Below are 17,856 nucleotides of genomic sequence, written 5' to 3'. Positions count from 1 at the left end.
TGGATTGTTTCATTTTGTGTTTTGTGCAAAGAGTTTAATTATCTATGATCACTAAGTATTGCATGTGACACAATTCGGGGTGTTTTAGTGGGTCCCACTAAGTTCGTGGAAGCGCCCTATCACCGGGGTGACGGTGCTGTTCAGGAGAATTTTTTGCACCGACTATAAAGTAGGGAGGAAAAAAACTGCCACAATCCAAATCTTTTTAAACGGAACGAAGTCTGTTGGGTCCGCTAGCTATAAAACGTTCATAGTTTTCAGTTTACAATGATGGCAAATAAATACCTAAAATTTAGCAGAGGCGCCTGACATTTTAATCGGTGATTATGAAAATTTCCAAAAAGTAATAATACAATTGTGATGGTATTCCAACTCGCAGTTTCTTAAATATTCTATAATAAAAAGTCAAATTTTCAACTTTTATTTCTTGCTTAAGAAATGTTAGCGACATCGAATAATCTAGTTTTTCGCACTTAATGTGAAAATTAAGGGAGTTAAAGAAAAACGATTTTCACATTTGAATGAAGGATATAATTTATAACAGTTAGCACTTTAATATTTTCAATTACAGGCAGTTATGTAATAAATGAATGGTCAATAACTCTGAAACTAATTAGGTTATCGAAACCAAACTAATGCACTAATGGATTTCTCACATCATTCTACATCAACTTAAAAAGTTTCGTGAAAATCGGAGCGGTGGATCAATTTGATCCGTTTCGATTTTCACGGGTCATTTGGGAAATATTGGTGTTATCGGAAAACTGACTGGATATCTTTCATCGCATTACAATTCTCTATCGATTGACGTTTTTCATTTTTCTCTAGCTAGAAATTTATTTTTTGATGCAAAAAGTAGTCAAGTGTAACCACTTAACACTTTTCAAGGAGTTTATGTCAACTTCACAAAATCATAAAACTTAAACTGCCATTTTATAGATCCTTATCATGGCATGAAGAAAGTGCAATAAGTTCCTTTCTATCTTTATTACTCTCCGTGAAAATCGCGTCGGAAAATTGTTATTCTCTCTTTCAAAAGTAAAAATTTTAAAATCTTATTATATGTAGAATTGGTCTCTGGACGTAATGTCGTTTTCCGTTTTTAAATATCTTTATTAATTTCTGAGATAATCGGTAATTAATTGTTGTTGGAAATACACGTTACACTTAAATGCACCCTCAGGGTAAACCATAAGAACTAATAAGTAAAAAGATATATTTCTATGATAACTAAGATGGTATTATTAGTATTAAGAATTAATTAGATTTACAAAATTAAATGTCAGGCGCCTCCATCATATATTGGTAATAATTTAAGTTTTTTTTATAAACTAAATTAATTCATTTTTTATTACGGAATATGAAAGAGGATAATAATTTGACTAAAATATTTAAGGACATTATTTTAATGAGACGATTACTTTAAAAGATATAAGCATAAAACTATTGAATACAAATGTGCCAAAAGAGCCTTAATTAATGGTTGTAGAACAAAAGTTTATTAAAATAAATTATTTATAATGTTCTGTTTTATTATAATCAGAAAAAATATTCAAAATTCCAAAATTTAATTTATAGCATACAAACCATTAAACCGTGAAAATATTTCGTCATAAAAAGGCAAAACTTTTTCGTTTTTTTATGTAGAATTAAAATGTTCGATCCTGTCTTTCAACAGAAAATAATAAAAAAAAAGATCGACCCTGTCTTACGACCGAAAATAATTTTAAAAAAAGTTCGAGTATTTCGACACAAAATAATTTTTTTTAAATTCGACCCTGTTCTTCAGCCAAAAACTAAAATTGGAATACAACAATGAGGAAGAAGGTCGTGTACATAATGTAATTAAATGATTCTCTACCCAATGATATTATTAGTTTTTTGGAAACTTTCATACTCACTTGTAATAGAGCAACCAAAATTTCAAATTGAAGCTGAAAAGAAAAACAAGCGGGGTAAGGTAAAATCAGACACAGTATATCGATATTATATTGCTACCATTTTTATTGAAATATAAATGAAATTTATATAAAATATATTATAGTAACAACATAATTGCAGAGAAAAAATTGGATGGTAATGTTCACACCTCGAAAGCCACCATCGCGTAATTTCAAATTCCTCCTGCTGCATGATTAGCTTTGCTTTCGACCTCTCTACGTCATATCATCACATTCTCACCCGCCTCCACAATACAAATCGATCGTAATAGCATCGATTACGATCAACCCTAAATCAACACGCCATCGACATTCGTTCGATTGTTTTCAGTTTACAATTCTCAGTTATCCATTTGTTTTTGGTAATATATCTTTATTATTGAACATTTCATCTTCATTGTAATTTTTCTTTTTTCATATATAAAAATCAGGTCTTTATTTTCGTACGAAATAAAGCACACTTGGTACAATCAATTCAATCAATCCGCTTCTATCATCTTCATATCATTATCATCATTGCCTTCTGCATCGAGTTGATAGATTAGGTTACAAACAAAAATGTCAAATAAAACAGATATTCCGATTCGACTGCAAAGCGCAAGAATAGCGCCTCATCAGCGAATAAACAAAAAAAAAACATAATAATAATTAAGATGGCACTCACAGCTCTGGCGCTATGATATTGATTTTTACAATGTCATCATGATGCATGATCCTGCGATTCGTTCATTCACTCGTATGAATCATGAATGAAAAATGAATATTCAACAACAGAGTCTGTGTTTGTACTGCTTAGGTTACAGTTTTACAGTAGTAAATGCTATCACACGCAATCACACGTTCACAATTTGCTCCTTTCATTCATTCAATCATTTAAATTTTTAGTGTTTTTGCCTTTTTCTATTTTTCAGTAATCATCTCTTTTTTGGAAACTTTCTTATTCGTTTTGTTGCTTTTTTTTGTAACTCATCGATTCATCGATGTTATATATAAATCAAGAACGGGGACACAGCGCACAAACTCCTTCTCACAATCATCGATTCCGCCATCATTATCAATCATTGATCATCATCACTGTTATTAATCACATCGCCGCGAACCGTTTATGATCCTCATTCGATCGGTTCGCTTGTCGGGTTAACACAGCTCTCAATTAACATGTTCGTTTCCACATGGAAACCCGTGATACACACCTTCCTCTCACCACCTGCTTCGACTTAACACATCACTACCTGCTCCTACAGCTCTAGTATAACATTTTTACATATTACTCGTTCTCGTCCCCCTCCTATGCACCCTTTGAGCATTACAAAATCTTAAAAAAATATCCAAACGTATATAGGACTCTTGATGGACTGTCAGTTCGCGGCCGGCGCGCGGCCAAATATTTTACAATATCTTCAACTAAAGCAGGTACGATCTATCCTAGCTCTTAGTAATAGTTTTTTGTTTTTTATCACATTTGTAGACTCTGCTACACATCATACGAAAGTATTAAAATACAAGCGATCTCTCTAGGCCTTCGACGCCTTCCTCAACATCATCTTCAAAGACGCACGCGTGGATTCGCAACAATTCGCGCATGCATGAAAACAAACGCAGCCTGTCTGTGCTTACATGGTATGGACAAACGACGGGCAGCCATTTTGCGTTCACATGGTATGGCATGGTATGGTTTATGGTTTGAATCGTTCGGAAGCAACACAAGCAAGAATCAAAAATGTACGATTGCCCATGATTTGTGACTTCACGATTCCTGATTGCATGTTTGGCACTGACACTTGCGTCCAATAACATTATTTTTTGGAAGGATCATATTTGTTGCAACGCACCAGCACTTGAAACTTGTTTGCGTTTTGTGATTGTGACACGAATGGGTTGCAAATCCGCGCGTCGTATCAACACTTAATAGTAATAATAAGAGAAAAAAAGTACAAAAAGTCAGAAATGAATCGTTCCCCAACGTGCACTGGGAATCGGCCGACGAAATCGCAAATTCCGCAGCGTCGTGCTTTTTTTCTGCCGTGCTCCGGGCGCGCGCACAACGCCGCAGAGCCTGGGTAACTGAAATTTCAAATTCTATCGTACGCAAAAAATAGTCGGAAACCGTTCGTTTAGTAATAGTAATCTTCTTTAATGTGGTTTTCGGCTGTGAGGTAAAGAAGAGTAGGTCGGCGGAGGTGGCGCGGCAACGGCGACTCGATCAACCGCTCGGGCTGGGAATCGCCGGCGGCGAGGCAAGCGGAATCAACGACTTGCACTTGAGGCGTCGCTGCATGAGAAGACTCTCTGACGGCGGACTGAGGCCGTGCGGCGGTGCGCGGTACAGATTCGGCTTCTCGAGGTAGTCCAGTTGCATGCTGAAGTGCTGATGGTAAACGCGGTGCGCGTTGTTGGCACTCTCGGCAAACTGCGATAGTTCGCGCGCCGAGTCGTTGCGCTTGATGACGGCGGGCGTTGGAAGCGCCTGATCATCACTGGCGTACCGCAACCAGGGATGCCGCAAGACATCAGCAGCACTTAGCCGGGCTCGCGCCTTCTTTACTAACAGCGAGCGGATGAGCTGCTTAGCATCGTCGGAGATATGACCCCACTCAGCCTCGGGGAACTCGTATTCGCCCTCCTGGATGCTCTGGAAGAGGAGGTGTTGACAAGCGGAGCAGTTGTCACCACGCTCCCAGCCACAATCGCCCCCACACTTGCCATAAAACGGTGGGTAACCACAGAGCAGGATGTACATGATCACACCCAGCGACCAAAGATCGCATCGCTTGTCATACGCAACAGCGTCATTGTCACCGATAAACGCCTCGACCACTTCGGGCGCCATAAACTCAGCGCTGCCGACGGGTGTGAGCAATTGCGGCGTCGCCAGTGGGCTGGAGACGGACGCCTGGAAGCGGATGCCGGAACCAAGATCAAGGTCGCAGATCTTCACCGGGAAAAGATCTTCCGCGTCCACGCAGAGGATGTTCTCAGGTTTGAGATCGCGATGCGCAATGCCTTTCGCGTGCATGAAACTCAACGCAGACGCAACCTCGCGTACAATCTCCGCCGCTGCCGCCTCGCTGAAATACTTGTGCTCTTGGATGCGTCGTAGCAGCTGTCCGCCATTGATCTACGACAATCATCACAACAAATCAGCACATTGACCCACAGTTTACTGAAAAAGTCAAACCACTCACTTTCTCGAAAACCAAATAAAACTTTTCGTCGTCCTCGAAGAACTCCACGAGTTGAATGATGTTGGGGTGCCCTTGGCAATGGTGGAAAGTCTCCACCTCACGGAAAACCCGCGCTCGTGCATGCCCCGGGACCTTCTCGATCATCTTGACGGCAAACTCCTGATCGGTGAAGATGTTCACGCACGTCTGAACGCTGGCGTATGCTCCTTCGCCCAACACCTCACCGGTCAATTTGTACAAATCTAGAAAGAATTTTTAAAATGTTACACGTGATAATCATTTGAGTAACAGAAAAATGAACATGTTTTCAATTTCAGAGTAAATATTATTCATTTTGACTCATATTATTTAATTGTAGTGCATGATTCTGTACTTTATGAAGCTGATTCAGCCATTTCGATGCTGGGGTCATGATAAATTCTTGCAAATTCAGCTGATTCTCCGCGAAAATCTAGCAAATATTTACCAACCAACATGGCACAGACACGTTTCGCATATATTATGTTATAATGTAACACGCGGATAGCGTTACGGTTTTTACACTTCGCGGTGTTTACTATAAAGTTACGTCGCGCCACGGCGACAGACTTTATTGCAAAATATTAACGCCGACGATGAGATAACAACACACACCGAAAATAACACCGACTTTAATCTTGTCTCATCAAAAAACAAACCACTAACCAAATGGCACTATTGAATTTCATTAAAACTTTCAAACAAGTTTAATATGAACCAAACTAATAAAAATCAAACAAAGTTGTGGTTTTTATCAAGCTTACCTTGAAAACAAGATGATACCAGAGAGGAGCCGGTGCGCTTCTTCTTGCGACGGCGACGCTTCGCCTCCTCTTTGCGACGGGCCAGCTCACGTGCCCGGCTGTCGGCGTCCATCTGATCGCCGCTGTCGCCGCCGCTCCCTTCGCCACCGTCATGATGATGGCCGCTATCGCCACTCGATACTGCAACAGAAAACAATATGTCGACATGAGCAACAGAAATAAAATACAACAGGAAATAAACGAATCAACACACATTTCAATGCACACACCGCACATGTTGGGCGTGAATGCAGTGAATGACATAAAAACATAATCAAAGTACCGTTACATATAAAAAGAGAAACTACCGATGACACCGGCTGATCGTGATGCCCGAATTGTTATAATAAACAATATGCCTGCGCCGCCGATCGGCGATGACTCAGCCGGCATGCACGAAAACAAATCACAAATTTAAAAAAAAAACACAATGGGCAATATGCACGCTACACGATTGCGCGATTATTAATAGCGCGCCGCACTGCATGCGGCCATTCTTAAAATTGCCGGTGCTCTTCTTACTCAACGACTTCGATTGTCCATTGTGGTTAAAAACGCGTGTAAGTAGCGTTTTTATCGCTCCTAAATTTGCCCGACCACACTAACGAGACAAGTACACGAGGCGCCATCTTGTACATACTAGCACTGAAAAAACAATCATGCGCTCGAAACAAATATGGCGTCGTCACTAGGAAAGTGGACATGAATGCGGAAACTATTAACCGAACAAGCCGTTTCGGCTCATCGACATGCAAAACACACAAAAATACACAAGGTCGCGATGACATTTTAATAACAAGTGTGTTAAACTCGCAGTGACAAAAATATCCACGAAAACGACGAAAATAATCCGAAAAACACGCAGAAGTGCGCACGCGCAAGATAAACATCAGAAAACTCGTGCCGTTTTATGTTGAAGTTTAAACATAAAATCTTGCGAATCGGAAGCGGAAATGCATAAAAGTAGGTACTGCGATGTCGACGAATATGGCGGCGTGCGACAAGATGTACCCTTCAAGGTGAGAAATGAAACAAATACGCAAGTTTTGTATCTGCAATTCTACACGACTGCACTGCCAACACGATAAAAAGCAGCGTTTAGGTTCGGGTTTTAACTTAAGCACGTCTCAAGGTGCCGCATCTGAATTCACAAAACGTGCCCTTCAATGCAAATGCGGTGAAAGAAGCAAACGTAAATGTAAATGCAAATTTAAGTAAAATATACACCTCAGCGAACACAATATAAGACTTTGAATATATATATGTAATTGAAATTTACTCAAGTCGAACAAAACACAATCAACAATTAATCCAGTAAAGTAAATATAGCGACACACGAAGGTGATTGTTATGTTTTACTGCAATCTTAATCGAGCTCAATATTAGTTCGACTTTGCGATGCGGGTTGCTTATCGTCGCCTTTGTATTCGTCGCTTTGATAAGGAGCGTATAATTAAAAAGACCTTGGAGGCAATTATAGTCAATTGTCGCACTCGCCAACATTCGCGAATAATCATGGCATTCATAAGATACCCACCCACATGAAATCAGAGGCCACTATTTACAGAATAAAAATTGATCTTGATTTAAATTTTTAACAAGCACTCCTCACATTGCGCATATTAAATTTCGAATTTTGAATTAAATTGAATCATATACAAAATGAAAGTTTCGAGTTTTACTTCATGTGTTAAGCGCCTTAATTCGCAAGTTTAACACACATTATTCCAAACTTCGCGACCATTTAACTGTTTTCTTCGCATAGTGTTAGTTATTCGATGGCGGATCGACTGATCGCGAATCAAACACGATCCAAGCGGCGAAGAGTTTCGCCAAGCCGCTAATGGCGAACGCAAACGTATGTGTAAACGTTCGCGCACGCTCACGCCGCAAAGCTTTCACCTGATTCCATACCAAACAACTACTACAAACAAAAATCAACACATAGAATGCACACTCAAAAACATGCGCGTGTATTGATTCGTGAGTTGTGTGTGTGCGCGGCTCGATCATGCGATCATCGCAAATTTTATTATTCATACGAGCCAACCGTATGAGTGAGTGTATTGAATGTGTCTATGCGTAAAGCTTAAAACGTTAAAACCTTCTCGCATCGATTGGCGACGTGGCGCGTGGATAGAAACTTTAATAAGATTTAATTAACGCCGCACGTTTCGTTCGCAAAGCGCATAGAATCGGCGTCGATCATGCGTGACTATAAATCAGGGGTGTGCAAACAATTTTAATTAGATAAGCAACAATTTATTGATAGGCATAGAGCAGCGCGCGCTCGGAGAAATGTTTTTAATAATGGCGAATGTGAGTTTGGTCACCCCTGGCGTGAACGCACAACATGCGTTGCCCATAAAAGGAAGACACAAATCACAGGCGATGAAAGGTGTAATCAAATTTACATAAAAACACGCATCTTTCAAAAACAAGTAAAAAAGCACCGTAAGTATACATATTTATTAACGCAATAAAAATGCGTAATGATAATTGAATCTAAATATAAATTAATTGCAAATAATATTACTGTTAGAGATTAATATGATAAAATCAATATTTTGAGTTGCGGTATAAAGTAGCGATCGGCAATTTGGTGGGTTCCAATTTAATTTTGAATAAATACAATATTTACCAACTTCTGCAATCGCAAATTAATAATCTAAAGGATTAACTGAATTTTAATATGTGCAAATGCAAATAAACACCTAATAATGAATTCATATGCCGTTTAATATATTCAAGACCTACAAAAATTCAGTTTCCAAATATTGTGTTGTTTTATTATGAATTTTTATGATAAAATTCTAGTTATTTATCTAAACACAAGAAATACATCGTAAGATTACGGCAGTTTTGCGTCAGAAATTTAAATATATTTCAAATTTGAGTCAAAAATACATCACAAGCGGTGTTTCACCAACTAATTAGCTTCTTATTTGAAATAAAACACCTATAACGTTTATAAAATATGCAAAAACTGCTGCGGTTCCAGACAGCGAGTGGTATAACCAAATAAAAAAATAAAAATATGGCCTCATTGTACACATACATAAAATCAAATATCACTCGAGTGTTGGTTCGTATGCGAAATGAAACACTCATATATAATCTGTGAATTGACGTCACCGCCATGCGTTATTCGTTTGTTTTCCTTATTATCTCGCCTCGAGTATGTGTATATTGGGCACTTTGTTTTATTTTTGGAAAGTAGCCGAAAAGTGGCCCAAGTCATCAGTTTGATGTTCGTTTGGAAGCATCAATAACGCAAAACAAATCAAAAACGCGCTTAATTTGTTGTTGTTATGGCCAAAAAATTGCATTTTCATGCACAATTTAATTCTGTACAGCGAGTAAATACCACGTATTGGGGCAGAGTTATTTAAGTAGCTTAACTTAAGCGACTTGACTTAACTGCTTAACTTCTTTGTTCTTTTTTAAGTATAGTAAACCCTTACGTAAAGTATACTTAAATAAAAACGAGTGGTTTGCTTTGTCCATCGTTTTTAGGTGCAGGTTGTGTGCACCTTTAACCCACTTTTCACCGTATTAACCAGCATTTAATTTCATTTTCTCCTTAGAAGAAGGCAGTGTAAAAATAAATTGGAAAAACTTCCAGACAACCAGCTGAAGGCTTTAAAAAAACACCTGCGCCCTAAATAAAGATGGCGGCACAAAAATTACCACTGACTTTTTTATGTGTTGTGGGACGCAATATGAGAATACAAAACACATGTGATTGTGATGATGAATTCAGATGAGTCTCGAGTGTAACATCTGCACATCATAACGATGAAATATTGCACTCATACACAATTCAAATAAATAACTATATATAATGTATTCAAAGCGCACTGAGATAATGATAAAAACATTTACTAAATGCACGTAAAGCACAAAAAATATCTGAACACATTGTATTATTCATCTTATATGTCAAGTTCATGATGTACAAGATATTCTCCATGTTACACTTACTTTTTTTTTATACGTCAAACGCTTCATTTCTAGAGCATGGAAATATTTTTCTTTATTAAAAAACTTGGTTATTCTTATCGCTTGCTGCTCTTAAACAAATTTTCTGCCTTTCTTATTCTCGTCGCTGAGTTGTCTACTTGCCTACTGAGTCAATGCGTTTTTCATTCGTTTTCATTTTTTTAGCGACACGAATCGTCGAATGGAAAGTGGTGAGAAACAAACGTTACTGGCGGAAAAAAAAAATCAGAAACTCAACTTCTTCGACTTCCACTTTAAACTATCGTGCTTGTGGGAGTGTATGTGTAATGTGTGCGGAGTGTAACTGCCGACTACTGGTCATACGCAATTTCATTTCGAGTTGCATTTCCCTAGTCGCTTAAAATTGCATTATAGCAATTATCTGCATGCACTTTTTAGTGGTGTGCGAATCGTAACTTAATTATAGACAAAAAATATAGCTTTTTGAAAGTGAAAAGTCCACATTAAAAAAAAAAACATAATTAGCTAGTATATTCGCGTTGTATTTACTTGAAGCGAAAACAATTCAAATTTAATTATTTCCCGAGAATAAAATATCATTGCGTTGAGTAAATGTGTACTATGTCTAAAATAATTTGTTTTGATGGCTCTATCATACCACCAGCGTGTCGTAAATAATAAACCGTAGTGACACTGTAATTGCAGCGCAAATGCAAGACATGAATAAGATATTAAACTGCGGTGAATGCAATCGTTGTTAATTATAGTAATTAAGTGAAATGATTTAAAATAATATGGCAAAAACATTTATCACATTTCAGCGCTGACTTTTACTAAATATTTAACCAAACATCTGTGCATGCTTCTTAATACTCTCATAAGAAAATACCTATAAATTTTCCTAGCATTCCCAGTTAAATATAAACAGTTATAAGTTATAGATTTATGATAATGAATAATGTATGTTGATAAAAGATAAATTCAACATATTCATACCGTTGAAATAATAAAACAAACATTTGCATCTCCTCATCTATGCCACCCATCTAAACAGCAGATCGAGAACGTCGATTAAATTAACAACAACATCAAACGCGCAACATCGTTAGCAATCAGCGATCAACAATCGCTTTTCTTCATTATTGCTCTTCGCGTCGCATTCGTAAGTGCTCCCAGAGCCTTGAATCGTTCTGTTGAACTTTGTGCTTGATTATTACAAAGTGTTAACAAATACGAAATAAAAAAATCTGATGATGTTTAGCGACATTACTTTGGAGAAGTGTTGTAATTTCAATGCGATTGAAGTTGATGCTGAACAAACCAAACAAATATTTGCCTAGTAAAGAAGCAAAACGGAAAATAACCAGACACATGCTCGCAATGTGCACTTATCAATCCATCGATCTTAAACCTTTATAAATGCAAAAATAATCTATGCTGCAAATATCTTACGAACGCATAAATTGTTTGAGAGGTATTTATACCAAAAACTAAACTACCTTTCCACGTTACAATAGAATACTAGTAGTTTAAAGTTTACTTTCGCTTTTTTTTTAGTTGCCATTACAAAAAAATAAGAATTGTATAGCGGCTTGCTTTGTATCAAAACTTATGCAATACAAAATTACGTTGTCCTTGATTTTACAGAGCGATTACATAAATTATGAAATATACACGAGTACAATGTCCTTTAATTAATCACAAAAAAAAACAATGCCAAGATCTGCAAATGTTATAATTAAAATTATTTAACGCGTTTTACAAAATATTGTTATCGTTTCATCCTTGATTGCTTGACATCATTTTTATATTCAACTCGCATTAATATTAATAACTCTGATTAAAATCAAGGACTGCACATAAATTAATTCTAATTATAATTTTAATAAAAATGTGAAGTAAAAACATCAATCCAATTAGAAGTAATTTTATACTCAGCAGAATAATTCGTAACAATGATGAAATAATTAGATTTATAAGTGTGCAATGGGTAACCAGCAAGAGTATAATTTTTTGAACAGTTTGTATACCAGCTGATCGCTTCGGCTGTGCGCCGTTCCACAGCTGAGTGGAGAACGAGGAGCGGCGCGAGGCTCGTGTGCAATGCGCCGCAATTACACACACACAATATATTATTGCCATTGCTGCCGGCTGATTATGGTTCAACGAACTTGCAGAGACGCACACCGACGACATCGCCACTGCACGTCGCGCACAGGCTCAGGACTCAAGTTAGATTTATGCTGAAATTTAAAATTCAAACACTCGAAACTCGCGCGTTGGGATAAAAACAAAATATATAGTCGCGGCACCCTTGCTAGATATAAACGATGTAAAAGAATAAAAACAATTCTTAAATTTTATGCGGTTTAAAAGGCGTCATGGCATAAATTTAAATATTCTTTAAGTTTTACAGCACATAATGCAGCCGTAACTATGTATATACAAATCGTGACCGCTGTTTCAAGTTTAGTTTTCGAAAATCTTCAGCAAATCGAACTAAACGCATTAGGAACCTATCGATTGGCGGCAAATGTGAAGTCCGCGAATCTCATTCGTAATCCAAACGCAATCCGGCGTGTCAATCGCAATGCAACGCGCAATGCATTGCAATTTCCCGGTTCACTATCCTCACTTCACTACACATCACACATACCTATATAATCAGCTACAAACTTATTTAAGCATCTTGTGTAACTCAAACACAATATTTAAACAATATCACCTGCACTCACCTAACCCAAATTGAAATTTTAAGCTTTTAAATCCTGTACTGTTCCGATGCACTGCATCTCGATAATACATGCAAAATGTAAGTGGAGCACGTAAATTTTCGCACTTCAACTGATCGCTGATTGCGCGAAGAGAGGAGAGGCCGGCCGCCTGCTTGTGTGAATGTCAGCATATTTGCATGCCGATTTTTTTGTTAGTCTGCCAGTGAAGTGAAGTTCTCTTCATTGGCACATTTGTTATGCCAATTGCGTTACAGTTACGAGGTTCTACCTATTTAAACGAGGCTGATTTATCGACGCCGAGATTTATTACTACTCAATAATATTTATTGATGTTATATTATTACATTACTGATTCAAGTTTTTAGTGTAATGAATTCAATTAAATATTTGTGTTTTCAGGGCAAAAAATTTCGACTTATTTCTAGAAATAGTAGTACTAATAATATAAGACTTGCTGCAACGTACACCAAGTAAAAAAGTCATGTAATCAGTAATATCAAACGATAAGACATAGAAACAAAGCAATGTAACTAAATCTGCAATAAACAGTAATACAAACCGAGTGTCTTTTTCCGCACATGTCGTCAATTTTATTCACATGATACCTACCTACGTATCATGTGATTTTTTTTATTTTCTACAATAAATTATACCGACACAAATGTAAAAATACTACGATATTTTTACAAACGCGTTGTTTGTAAACAAGTTCTTTGATAGCCAAGACATTGATAGAATATCATCGCTCGTTTGGCCCACGCCGGCGCCCAATCAAGCATCCGGCAGTAGCCAAAATACTCATTTAATTCAACAAACTACGCAACGAAATAAATTGTTGACACGACACATCACATTTTCATTTTTATTTTTTAAACAAGATTTAAGATATAACCTTTTACGTAAAAATAATACGATATGAGTCATTGAAACATTTAAAGGTAAACGAATATTAATACATATTGCAAAAATATGTGTGGGAAGCATCTCGGGATAAATATTGATTTATTTTTTGTATCTACTCAAGCGAAACATGCGCAAATATAAATATTTTTACTTTTGAGAGGCCTTCAAAGAGTAAAAAAATGATGCAATGTATAAACATTCACTCTGCCTGCGATAAGATAAGAACATGATTATGACATAAGTCGAGATATTGCAGTCGCCTTTTTCTGGACTCAACCAATTCACGCTAAGCGGTCAAAAGCTATCCTGATCCCTAAATAATTATTTTTCACAACATATTTACTATATGAGTAATTTTAGAAGTAAGCCGTGTGACTACAAAGTGATATCGCTGAGTTTATCACGTTAAATTTACATTTTTACCTAAATATTAATTTTACCTTGCTATATTTACTGTTTTGGTGCCTGTTTCATTGTTTCTATAACATGTTCCTTATTACCATACTAATTAAAATCTATTTTAACGAATGACTCACGAATAACTGTTAATTGCACCATACATCGAAGCTTTATACATTAGATTTTTTCATGTATGCTATAATAGCGTGTTGGATATCGGCGGGTAACTATAATTAATTCTCAAACAGCAATGCGAGGCGAGCGCTAATAACAAACGTACTTGAGGCTGCATCATGCGCGCTATGAGCGTATAATCGCGACGCGCATTACCTTCCGTAAATTTCCGTGGTTGTGGCTCGTGCAATTGTCACACATCGCTTCAATTATTGTATTAACAAAGTGCAAACAGCAGATGCAAAGGCATTGAATGCAACTGTGCAAGATGAACAATGAAATTAATTAAACTTGTTGGTCTTTATTTTAGAATCTTTCTGTTAGCATTACGATTTACTATGCAACTAATTAATGAATATTAATTATTTCTTCAGAAATCTATTTAATGTTGATTTATCAATAAAATTTAGCCATGAAATTGTTGATAACCATTTTTTCTCCAAAGATACAGATCAACTTGAGTTAATATTTTGATTTTTTTTTATAAATCACTATTTCAAATGTTTATAACTTTTAAAACAAAAACCGCACAATATTGCCCAAAAAAATACAAAATCAATTTCCAAATGCATTTAAAATTGCACTCTTATCCCAAATAGTTTTTTTTTTGCTTACTAATTAATTAATTACTAAACAAGAAAGCTATCAAAGAAATAAATTGAATTAGAAGCAGACGCTTCGGAAAAAAGTATTATAACGCTTGCGATTAGAAGAAAATGCAATCGATTGGAAAGGAAGCGCACATTGAACTAACAAAATCGATCGATATGAGGTGAAGCGATGCGCAGCGCAAAACACGGAATAATAAACAATGGAGATAAAACTGGTCAGGTCGTAAAACTTCCTGCGCAATTTTCAAGCGCATTTGCGCACTCACTCAAGCCTACCATATCGCCGGCAAAACGACATAACCACACTCAAGAATTATGTAGGAACATACACTATGCACAAATAAATTGGATATTACCTAGCACAAAGAGCAAACACGACACGCACACATTGTATGTGTATATTTGCATAGTATTGCAAAAAGCACACGATTAGTTAAGTTCATAGACTCATGCTCATGAGCACGAGGCGCATAAAATATAAAAGATCATGAAACCGTTTCGAGTTCAAACGTGGGCAGCAGCAGCATAGACACACGGCCGGATTGAAATCGCCCGCGAGTCGCGTTCGGAGAAGTTAAAGAATGCAAGTCTACACGCCGCGGCCATACTCATCTAGTTGGGTTTTAGTGCGACTAGAACTAGAAAGTCTCGTAGTTTACGCTCACAACGTGAACAAAATCGTAGCAAAGCACAAACTGGTAGCATTTAAAACTAGATCCAACTTTTTTTCTTAATCTAAAATTCAATAATTTAGATTTAAACAGCAGAAGTTGGAAATTCTCTCATGTAAAGCCATGTTAATCAATTAGAATTATTGCAAAATAATTAATTACAGCTAGAATTTCAAGTATGCGCCAAGTATTTCTTATCAGAAGACGACCGAGTTGTATGAAATCAGAAATCAACGAAGTTGTTTTCGTCGTTTTCATTTGATCGCTTCGCTCCTTAAGATATTAGAATCGTAGAGCTCGCGCACACCGGCAAACCGGTTTGCCTCCATCCTCCTGCCATCCATATAAAGTGTCAATGTACAGGTTTAATTAAACGCCAGCGCAAAAACCAAACGCAGCAGAAACTATTCGAAACTATTCAAGCCATCAATAAAGAGTAAATTTTAACCTACAAAAAGAGTTCTTTATCTCCGGCAATAATTTCTAATATAATTCTAGAATGATTCAGTGCTTGATTCTAATTAGTTTGTTTCCATGTTCTTAATTACTATTGAGCATATACCATCAATCTGCGTCATTCCATCATTAGCATCACATTCCAGACATGATAAGCCGAGATAAAAATAATAATCGTAAAGTAAAAGTGATTCAATCATTTCGCTTCATTAATTCCTCACTTTGTTGTCCAAAGTCAAACTTGGAAAAAAGCGAGGATTCCTCTTATCACCACCGGCTGGTTATCACATGCATGGTACCTTCGGGTTTGACGCAAGCCTCGCGAGTAAATTAAACATAAACATTAAACATGAAAGATAAATTGAAAAAATCAATGTGAATCGAATGTGTGAAGCAAATAAAACGAAATCAAGTCGCGCCAGATAAGAATTCAATGATAAGGAGAAGGACGTCGTGTTTAATACGATTAATAATAATAATACGTGTATGTACCGAGTATTCACTGAGCAATATTTGTACAAGTGTGAATATAAGCATGGATTATCACACAGAGCTCGATTGTACGCATGAAGCACGTGTTTATAATCCACCATGCTTTCGTTGTTCAAAATTCAAAACAAATTCATACTAAAACGAGTTAAAAATAACTTGAAACACAATGTATAAACATAAAATTCTCAGTTCTAAAAACAGTAAAAATGAGTAAAATTAAACATGTATACAGTGTGTTTTTGTGAAAATATTTTTTCTGGCATTAAATGCTTCTTCATCATGCGTTAAAATAAGCCCGCAACGTTGGCAGGCCTGAAAATCGTGTCATGCTTAAAATTAGACGCGATTAATACCCACGACGACACTGATTATACCGTAAAACGTTACTCATTACACTGCGCATTTCATATTCAAATGTTTAATATTTAGTGCCTACATGCACACATTTAATATTTAAAATGACGTTCGGCGTGTTGGATGTTACGACTACTTTGTGCGCGCTCGCCAAAAGAAAGAACACATTATGCACATTACGCTCATTAAAATAATGTCGCAATGCGTGTCGCGCGACAATCGACATACACACACACTACACCCAGCGACCGCAGATTATTCAACAATTCAGCAGTGGACGCGCCTAGCAAATTTATATTCGCGTCGCAATTTAAATTTCAAAACCGCATGTTAATCGTTAAACAACAATTAAATACACATAACCTCAACGTAAGGTTATGTTAGCTTAAGATAATAAAAATTGCAATTTCTATAAATCCTTGATACATAAATAGCGATTATCGTGAGAGTAGAATTTGTTTTCTTTTTCGTTGCGCACGACTCACACGAACCACGTTGCCAATTGGATTCGCGATTCTCACTTCGGAAGCCGGCCGGTCTGGTCTGCAGGAATACATATAGTATATGCACATACAAAACCGGCATCGACAGAGAGAACCAACGCGCGCGCGCGCGCATTGAATTGCAATTCGCGAATTGCAAATTGCGCGCACCTCGGCGAATAACCGGTGAACCAAACAAGCAACCAGCCGATCAGCAAAAAACAAAAACTAAACCGGTAGCGCCACACACACTCACATGCATTACAAATAAACACAAAACATTACTTATGTTACGAAACATTCGAGAATCGAGAATCGTGAATCGCTATCGACACAAAACAAGTTTGACAACATCGATTTTAAGTGATTTTTCAACACGCATTCGCCCGTTTCAACAAAACATGACTTGTTGATACCGGCTAACGCTTTTTCCGCCGTTTCCGCCTTGTTTTTTCTCATGCAAAATCGGCGAAACAAACGTTTTCGTCACAGCTGTCGGGGTGTTACTGTCACCGGCGCGTCATTAGTCAGCAATTCAATCGGTCGCATTGTGCGGCGTTACGCATTCCATTTAAATAAAAACAAACATGGACATGCGACAGCTTACAAGTCATTCTAGAACGCTTTAATTTTCATGGACATGTTTCCAACATACAATGTGTAGAAATAT

At 37.0% G+C, this 17,856-nt stretch overlaps 1 protein-coding gene across 2 annotated transcripts in view; it reads right to left on the bottom strand.

The window, feature by feature from the left end:
- Positions 1 to 1,980: 1,980 nt before the first annotated feature.
- Lk6 (Lk6 kinase) overlaps positions 1,981 to 17,856 on the bottom strand; it is a 35,561-nt gene continuing 19,685 nt past the window's right edge. For both annotated transcript variants that reach the window (XM_065317921.1, XM_065317922.1), the window contains 3 exons: positions 5,908 to 6,087; positions 5,126 to 5,367; positions 1,981 to 5,058 (listed from right to left, as the gene is read on the bottom strand). In XM_065317921.1, the coding sequence (XP_065173993.1) occupies positions 4,144 to 5,058; positions 5,126 to 5,367; positions 5,908 to 6,087 (1,337 nt within the window). In that variant the 3' untranslated portion in view covers positions 1,981 to 4,143. The remainder of the gene's footprint in view (positions 5,059 to 5,125; positions 5,368 to 5,907; positions 6,088 to 17,856) is intronic.

Source organism: Atheta coriaria, unplaced genomic scaffold (genome assembly GCF_025399875.1).
Source record: "Atheta coriaria isolate IRGN ID8LTWV9N9 unplaced genomic scaffold, Caltech_Dcor_3.1 hic_scaffold_3_pilon, whole genome shotgun sequence".
NCBI lineage: Eukaryota > Metazoa > Arthropoda > Insecta > Coleoptera > Staphylinidae > Dalotia > Dalotia coriaria.
Note: the sequence above shows the minus strand (reverse complement) of the source record. Positions and strands in the feature narration are given on the sequence as shown.